Source organism: Larus michahellis, chromosome Z, assembly GCF_964199755.1.
Source record: "Larus michahellis chromosome Z, bLarMic1.1, whole genome shotgun sequence".
Lineage (NCBI taxonomy): Eukaryota > Metazoa > Chordata > Aves > Charadriiformes > Laridae > Larus > Larus michahellis.
In genome coordinates this window covers 45,409,102-45,417,878 of record NC_133930.1, presented here as the reverse complement: position 1 = coordinate 45,417,878, position 8,777 = coordinate 45,409,102, and the positions used below count along the sequence as shown (strand labels likewise).

At 48.8% G+C, this 8,777-nt stretch overlaps 1 protein-coding gene across 1 annotated transcript; it reads left to right on the top strand.

The window, feature by feature from the left end:
- The first annotated feature begins 1,318 nt into the window (after positions 1 to 1,318).
- ZNF367 (zinc finger protein 367) lies at positions 1,319 to 8,281 on the top strand. Its single transcript, XM_074570649.1, has 5 exons — positions 1,319 to 1,939; positions 2,492 to 2,642; positions 4,356 to 4,475; positions 4,895 to 5,033; positions 5,611 to 8,281. Exons 1-5 carry the CDS (start codon positions 1,613 to 1,615, stop codon positions 5,849 to 5,851), a joined length of 978 nt encoding a protein of 325 aa, XP_074426750.1. The 5' UTR covers positions 1,319 to 1,612; the 3' UTR covers positions 5,852 to 8,281.
- Positions 8,282 to 8,777: the final 496 nt, after the last annotated feature.

The following is an 8,777-nucleotide window of genomic DNA, read 5'->3' as shown; positions in this document are numbered from 1 at the left end:
TTCAGCACAAAAGGCCTACACCAAGTGCCAATGTGCTCCTGCTTTTAAAAATGCAGAAAAACAGCAAAACCCCCCCAAACAACGAAGTATTGATGTATCTGATAAAGTCTTTTTAGTTCCAAAGGATTCAGTAAATGAGGCACAGTGGCTACTTGCAGACTTAAAACCAGAACATATTGACCTGCTTAATATTTTTACCAGCTAAAGCCAAATGTATGCCACTGTATTTCCAAATCATTCCTCGCTATCACCACACTTTTCACAGATCAGCCACACAGACCTCTTAAGTCACACAGATGAGCCAAGGCCAACACAAATCCCCATTTCCCGTGGCCGTGACAGCCCAGCACCCGAGCAGGCCTGCAGCCTCCCTGCGTCCAGCCGTTTGCACCAACAGGCCGCAGAAGTTGACCGGGCCCTCGTTTCAAAGGACGTCGGCTGGAAATCTACATTTTAAGGTACCATTTTAGTAACACAGATACCATACTTGTCTGTGCTATGTGGCACATCTCCCGCCCAGCACCGCAACACGGCGGCGCTGCCGGCAGGCCCGCCGGGCCAGCCACACGGCTGCAAGACGCCCGTCAGGCCGGGCCGCCGCCGGCCAACGCCCGCGGACGGTGGTGGTGGGGGCGGGGGGAGTAGCGGCGTCCTGCCGCGCGCCGCCCGCAACCGCCCTAACGGCCGCGCGCGCCGCCTTCACCGCGCGGCGCCTCACAGAGAGCCCTCCCTACCCTCAGCCACGGGCAGCGCAGCGGCAGGCGAAGGGCTTTTGTCCGCCGCCGCAAAAGCCCTGGCCCCACCCAGGCAATTGGCCCGGGCGGCCCCACCACGGTCGGCGTGCACTGAGCCGTCCCGAGCGCGCCAGCCCCGCCTCCTCCTCCCTCCCTTCCCCCGCCGCGCGGCGGAGGACCAATCCGCGCCTCCCCTCGAGGCAGGGGCGCCGCGGCGGGCCAATCAGCGTCCCCCCCGAGGCAGGGGCGCCGCAGCGGGGCCCGCGAGCCCGCTCAGTTTCGAATTCTGCCGGCGAGCCGGGCGGTTGCCCAATAAGGTGGCAGAGGCGAGGCCCGCGCCGCGCTTGGGCCCCGCCCCCTGGGGGCGTGGCCCGCCTAGCGGTTGGTCGGCGGGAACCGCCACTGTGTGACGCTGGCGCCGGTTTGGGTGATTGGTTACGCCCAGGCGCGAAATGTAACGCGGGAAAATCTAGGGCTCGGCCCGAGCCGTGGGCGCGGAGAGGTCGCGGCGGCACCTTCTCCTCCTCGGGCATCGCCGGGACCGGGTCTGCCAGCGGGGTCCGGCGCCGCTTCGGAAAGGTGCGGGGAGACGGTGGCTGCTTCGCCCGGCCGTTTGCTATGGCCGGGGGCCGCCGCTGACTTTGCGGATCCGCTGGGGGTTGGCCGCGGAGGGAGGGAGGCACCGAGAACCCGCCGTCCCCGGCGATGAGCGGCTGAGGCGGGTCCGGGCGCCGACGGGTGGCGGCCGCGGGACCTCCGTGCCCCTGCAAACCCCCCTCCCGGGAGGCGCGCTCGGACGGACAGCCGGGCTGAGCCGCCGCGGAGCGGCCCCGCGCCCTCAGCCCCGTTCCCGCGCCGGTGCCCCCGAGGGGTGGGCGATGGCGGAGCGCCTGCCGCCGGGCCTCCCGGTGATTTTTTGCCAGGACTCCCCGAAGCGCATCCTGGTTTCTGTTATCAAGACCACCCCGATCAAGCCCCGCGAGGAGCCGGCGGCCGCCCTGCCCGTCCCCACCAGCCCCGGCTTCAGCGACTTCATGGTCTACCCCTGGCGCTGGGGCGAGAACGCCCACAACGTGACCCTCAGCCCCGGCGGTACCGCCGCCCTCTCGGGCCTCCCGCCGCCCCGCGCGGGAGCAGGCAGGGCCCCCACCGGGGACGAGGAGGAGGCGGGGAGCCTGGGCGGCGGCGGGCATCGGCACCTGAAGGTGAGTGCGACGGCGGGGCCGGTGCGGGACGGGCAGCGGAGTTAAAGGGTGAGCGCGCGCCGCGCGCCGCTCCCCCGCCTCCACCCGGAGATTTAAAGTGAAGTCACTTCCTGCGGCAGCGGCGCGCGGGATCGGGTACCGTCCGGTGTGCGGGGGTAGGAGGGCGCGGCGGGGATCCGCCGGCAGGACGGCCCGGCGGGGCTCCTGCACGCCTTCCGTTTAAAACTTTTTTATTTTTTTTAAAAAGGCAAAACAAAAAAAAAAAGCTGGGCTTCTATTTTGTCGGTTCCTCCCCATTTCGCGGCGCACACGTCAGAGCGCTGTCTGTGCCTGACGTCTCCACCCACCCCTGCACCTGCCGGCAGCGCGCTGGGTGCGGGCTCGACACCCCCCGGCTGGGTTAACGGCCACCCTGCTGACGCTGACGACGTTACGGCCTCCGTCACACCACTGGCTTCAAAAGTCACTTGCGGGGGGTGAAGTTGTGGGTTTTGGCTAAATCACGGAGGTGGAAAGGTGCGCCGTTTCAGTTGGGCGGTTATTTCAACGCAGGACAGGCTGCGGCGCGGTCGGCCGAGAGCGGACACCGTCCCGGAGCTGATCAACGAAGGGGTGCATTCCTCCAGCAGCATCCGCTGCAACGTCTGCTACAGGGTCTTCCCGCGAGAGAAATCGCTTCAGGCCCACAAACGAACTCACACCGGTGAGTAAAGGGACACCGTGCGACGCAAAAAACTCCACCAAATCCCCAACGAACTCCACCTGCTACTATTCTATTGTAATGTAAATTAATCGTGCTTCCGAGGCTTTCTAGTGCAATCAAAGTCTTTGTAACCGGGTTTGTTATGGGGAAGTGCGGCAGCAATGCGGGCTACAATAAATAGTGTAGGCAAATTGTGTAAATATCTGCTGCTGTCACTGGCTTATTGTGCACAAGGCAGAGCTTTCCTTGAGCTTGGTGCTCTGTATGTGGTAGCACTTTTTATTCTGATTGCCTCTTCTCTGTGATTTGTTTCCTTCTTGCTGGTGTACCTTTTCACATGGTAATTGAAGTTTAGCTGTAAGAGGAGACAGTAACTTAAAAAGCAGCTGGTAATTTGAGCAGTGTAATGCCCTGGAAGTGTTGCCTAAATGTTGAGAAGGGAGTTAAAATCACCATCCAGTTGTCTCTTCCACTGCCTGGAATTCATTTTCTGGGGTGGAGGTGGTCACGCTCAGTTACTGAACTGTATGTAGAAGTCAACTTGCAACTAAGTTAAAATGTAGGATCAACTCCATCAATACCCAGCTGAATAGGAGACGCTGTCTTTTTAAACCAAGCAAATATGTTGGGTGTTTCTTTTTTTCCTTCATGTTCCAGCAGGACTCTCTATTTGCAATAAAGTGTGACCTACAGTAGCTCACAATACCAACACTCTTCTCTGCACCTCCAAACCAACCAAACAAAACCCCAGAAAAACCTTGGCTCCTACTGTCTCTTTTTCTGACTCAAGTCACTAAGACTAATCTAAATTCTAATACTAAACAGCAGTTTCCTCATGCTGTTTGGTCACTAGATGTTTTTATTTCACTTGGTTGTATTAGGTGTTGAACTTGTATGAGCTACTTACCTAAGCAGAGCTTACCCTGGTGTTATTCCTCTGACTTAATAAGTCGGCATCACCCTTGTTTTGTTGTCCTTCCTGAGGAGCAGTGGCATGGCATGCCTTTGGGTAGTTGCACACAGTCAGATCCTCTCAAGGGAGGAGACAGCTGCCATTTCTGTTCTTGTTCCAGTTTGCACGGGGAAGTCTTGATGACTGGCCTAAGAAAACTTTCTTGGCTTAAGTCCAGAATAAGTTTCTCTCGTGACCTGTGTTTATTTTATCCATTGCAACTTTTCTCAAATAGTCTTCCGTAATGAGATATTTCTACAACTTCGTATGTTACTATACTATTGACCTCAGTTATTTTACCCTAGTTTGGGCTATCTTAAGGATAAAATTTATGTGATAACAACTCGAATTACACCACATGTCCATTTCTTCATTTCACTTAATATATTTCTTGGTCCATAGGTGCATAGTTTCATGGGACAGAGTTTATGTAGTGCTGTGCAAGAGGCTTAAGTCAGAAAATATAATTTGTGGGGTTTTTGTTTTGTTGGGGTTTTTTTGTTTTGGTTTTTTTTTGTTTTGGCTTTTTTTTCTTTTCCTCTCTGGAAATAATTGTATTATCCAGTAGCATTGAGCATGTACTTCAAAGTAAAGATGGGTTTGGGGTAAAAGTGGATCTCTGCTATTTGGTACACGAGGGCTTTTTAAAGTGGGTAAGAGGGGGCTTGATTGTGTAAGTCTAACCCAGGGACAACCACTGAATACTGTAACTCTTCTTTTATGTTCAGCTTTCATAAATCTGTTCTGTTATTATTTTTAAGGTGAAAGGCCTTATTTGTGTGACTACCCAGATTGCGGGAAAGCCTTTGTTCAGAGTGGGCAGCTCAAAACTCACCAGCGTCTCCACACAGGGGAGAAACCTTTCGTCTGCTCAGAGAATGGTGAGCTGTCAGAGAACAATTTGCAGCTTTCAGAACGGGGGCCAGTCAAGTACTGGAAATGTATGCGCATCCATGTGGCCAAGATCCATAAAAGCTTCAGATTTTCATTTTGGAGGAGCTTCTAGGGAAGGGAGGAGCCACACGGAACCTGCATTAATCATGCAAATATGTATCTAAGGATTGCATACATTATTATGTAAGCAGGTTATCAGTAATTCTGTCAGTTGATACTAATGTATAAGATGATGGGGCATGTTAGGAACCTTGCAACTAGAGCTTGCTGTTTTCAACCAAACATAGAGTTTTGTGAGTGAGGAAGGTTGGGTTCAGCAGCATCTTCATCCCACAGATGTTGTGCTTACTCATTGGTGGGCTGCTTTCCGTAACGTGTTTTTCATTGTCACTTTGTGTTTTTTAAGGCTGTTTAAGCAGATTCACGCATGCAAACCGTCATTGCCCCAAACATCCATACGCCCGACTGAAGAGGGAAGAGCTCACAGACATGCTGAGTAAGAAGCAGACAGCTGACAATAAAGCTGTGGCTGAATGGCTAGCAAAGTAAGTTCCCTCATGGTGTCATCTTTCTCTAAATACTTATACGGGTGGTCTGAGAAAGCATTTTATTCTTAGGGGTAAAAAAAACCAAACAAAGCCAACAAACCAAAACGAGCTCTTCCTCAGCCCAGCCTTGCCTTTCCTTAAAGAAGTGCAAACTCCTGGTCAAGACAAAGTTCCTTAGGAGACTTTCTTATCTTTTCTTTTTTTTTTTCTTTTTCCCCCTCTGCGTAAATGCTTCTCTTTGCTTGACCAACACTTGCTAGTACTTTGTTACTTAGTGCTACAGTCTTGCTGAATTTGCGTCAGTATGGGAGGGCACAATTGTGTATGCCTAGGAACAAATGCCTGCTGGGAATACCATTTGGAGAAGAAATCTGTCACACGTTCACTTAAAATACTGAACAAAGGAGTTTTCTGACAGCTTAAATATTACCATATAAGGGCTGAAACATAAAGCCAAATGCAGTGCTTAGTCGATGCAAGCTAGTACTTGGGAGGTTTTTTGCTAGCTTCGAATTGTTGGTGTGCGAGTCAGCTGTATATATTTTAAAAGCATTCCCCACATTTGATTTTGCAGGTACTGGGAGACAAGAGAACAGCGTGCTCCTGCTTTGAAAACTCAAACAATCCAGAAAACGGATCAGGAACAGCAGGACCCAATGGAGTACCTTCAGTCTGATGAAGAGGATGGTGAAAAGAAAAACAGCGCTCATTCAGCTGCTTGCCGCAGCCGCCTCCAGGAACAGCGTGAACGCATGCATGGCGCACTGGCTCTCATTGAGCTTGCAAACCTCGATGTGGCACCGCTTCAACAGTAGATTGGGGCAGATTCTGCCCATATACAAAATGTACTTCCTGGTGGTACTTAACCAGTTAGATCCTGGGCATAAGCTAAGCACCTTATTTGCTTATCATAGGCTGCTATTCTGTAGAATTTATGAAGAATGTTGTTGCCCCATAACATGGGGTAAGAGAATTGCACTTTTCATAAGGTAAAAGACAGGTGTAAAGTTTCTAAGTATTTTGTAAATATGGGACTGCATAATGCAGGGTTGACAAATTTATGTGTTGTGGGAAGCTAGATTTTGCAAGGTTAACTCATTTATTTGAAGCAGTTTTCACAGGAAGCACTTTCTGAACAAAGTGTTTGTGATTAGCAGAATGGTACATGTGGCCAAAGAAGGCTGACAAAAAGGAAAGTATTTATCTGACTATTTAAGTGAATTTATATTAAGTGATAGGTCTGAAGATAATGTTAAGCAGCAATGAAACCGTCTTTTTCTAATGTCAGTATATCTTTACCTAGTATCACTGAGGCGGAAGGCAAAGCTTAGATACTGCAGCTTATAGAGGGGATGAAACTGCTTCATGCAGGAAACTGTAAGATCATTCAGGATCTTCACTGTGACTGCTTGAGGTATGAGGCTTGACTTTGCTGTTTTGTTTTCTGATTTGAGTTCAGCAGAATCTCTTGGTAGCACTTGTTATTCCTAGCATGTGATGCTGGGAACTTTTGCACATTGTTGGGTTTGTCTGAAAATGATTAGTCTTGCAAAGTCTAGACAAAGGTAAACAATTGGTGATATTTTTTTCAGATATTTTTGGACCCTGTAGTGATTTGGCACTTGATTTTGTTAATAAAGGGGGTATTTACAGGGTGGTATGGATTTGTAGTAAACTATTCTAGATCTCCTATTAGCAAACACTAAGTTTTAAAGTATTGCTTTTATATGATTATTAGCAAATAGAAGCCTCCATATTTTCTGTGCATAAAGCCACCTTATTGCTTTATTTCAGGATAACATGCCAATTTTGTGTTTACTAACTGTAGCACAGCTATCAATTAAACACTGCAGAAAAATATTCAATATACAACTAGAAAATAGGCTTCCAAAGATAGTTGCAAGTGTGTTAAGAGTGTGATTTCATGTATTTCCCAAATAAGTGAAGTTACAGAATGCTGCCTAGTACTCAGATGCTGATATGGAATGTTTAGCAGGGTATCTTGTCAGTTCATGAATGTTGTATACTTTCAAATAGCAATGTCTCATGGTGATCTTTTTCCGTGTTTTGCTTTGAAGGCAACCAGAGATTCTTAATATGCTAACGAAAGTTTGTTTTCAGATTGGACTCTTTGTTGTGTGGTGTTTTTTGTTGGTTGTTTTTTTTTTTTTTTTTCATTAAGCTACTGCTTTAGGGGATATTAATAATTTGTATTTACTGACCTGCTTGCTTTAAATCCTTCCTCTCACTGAAGGTCAGGAAATTCAGATGAGAAGGGAAGCCACTTTCCCTCTCACTTAAACAAGAGGAAGAAATCATTTTATCAGTCACTTGATATAGACTGACCAGATGCATACAGCTGTTCCAGAAAAGTAGCGTGATTTTTATACCAGAATCTGCAACTGTTGGATTCTGTTCTCTGATAACTGTTAACTTGTTGTGGTTGAAAATCTCATTAACCCAGTTTAAGTCATGTATTGATGCACTTAACTAAAGAGCAATTGAATAATTAAAAAAAATCACTTTCATTGAATGTAAATAATTTTGCACCAGTGATACGGTTAAACTTTTGCCTTCAGTTCCTAAACTTAGCTGACAACAGGGTCATTGGTTTCTGTTTTAAGTCTTTTAGGCTTAAAAATAAGAAACACTAATCGTTGTAGGCTTCGTAGCCTATGTAAAACTGGTAATTGGTGTGTGTATGTTTGGAGTTTGTCAAGTAAGTTAAATATTTCAGCTGGCTGCATGTAAATGGTCTGATTCCAAAATGAGCCCTGAGCAACAATCTGTTGTATTTCTGAGTCATAACTCAGAATTGCTCCCAAGTAATATTTCACAGCGCACAAGACTATGTAATTACTAGCCAGTTGCAGACTGGAGTCGTAACTTACTTCATTAGGATTGATTTTAATTTTTTTCCCTCAGTCAGCAGTAATGCATCAGGCAAGTCACAGAATATTTCTTCAAGTATGACAAGTACACTGAATTGTACTTGGCTGTAGACAGAATTCAGACAGCTGAAGCAGCTTCATGTCATGACAAGTTTTGGATAAAATACCAAGTTAAAAAAATTGAGATGCGGAAAACTGCTTTTTGTTTTATTAAGCAGTGGTTACATACAAGAGATCTTGAAGTATTCAGTACTTTGAAAGATTAAGTTGTAGTTTGGCATGACTTAACAGCAGACAAGTGGATGTGCTGTCATTTTAATAGACGCTTTGAATAAAAACTTGGTTTAACTTTCTCGTTTAGTGTGTGCTGTTTGGTAATTGTTCAATACTCGGGCTCTTCCATGCTGCTGTAACCCCACCAGCCCGACTCGCCGCAGAGCACGAAGCTGTTTATTTTCCCTGTCTGTTGAAATTTGACACAAGCTAACTACCCAAGGCAAATTTTTACAGCTTTTTGGTTTTTTTTACAGTTTGACAGACTTGTGAGAGCTCCTGCGAAGCCAAGCCCAAGTGCGCTGTGCTGCGGCAGGGGGCGCGGGCCCGTGGCGGCCATGCTGAGCTGCAGCCGGGGCCCGGCTGGTTTCACCCCGAGTTTCAACTGGTTTCAACTCCTTTCCCGTGACACCGGTTCGAGAACCAAAGCCACCCTGCGGTGGAGGGCACACGGCTCAGCGCTGGGACCGGCCCTGCTGGCGCGGCGCCCCCGGGGGCGGCGGCCGGCACGTCGCGCTGGACTTCTACCCCCGCCTACCTTCCCTGTCGGCCGGTCCCCGCAGAGCGGCGGCGGCGG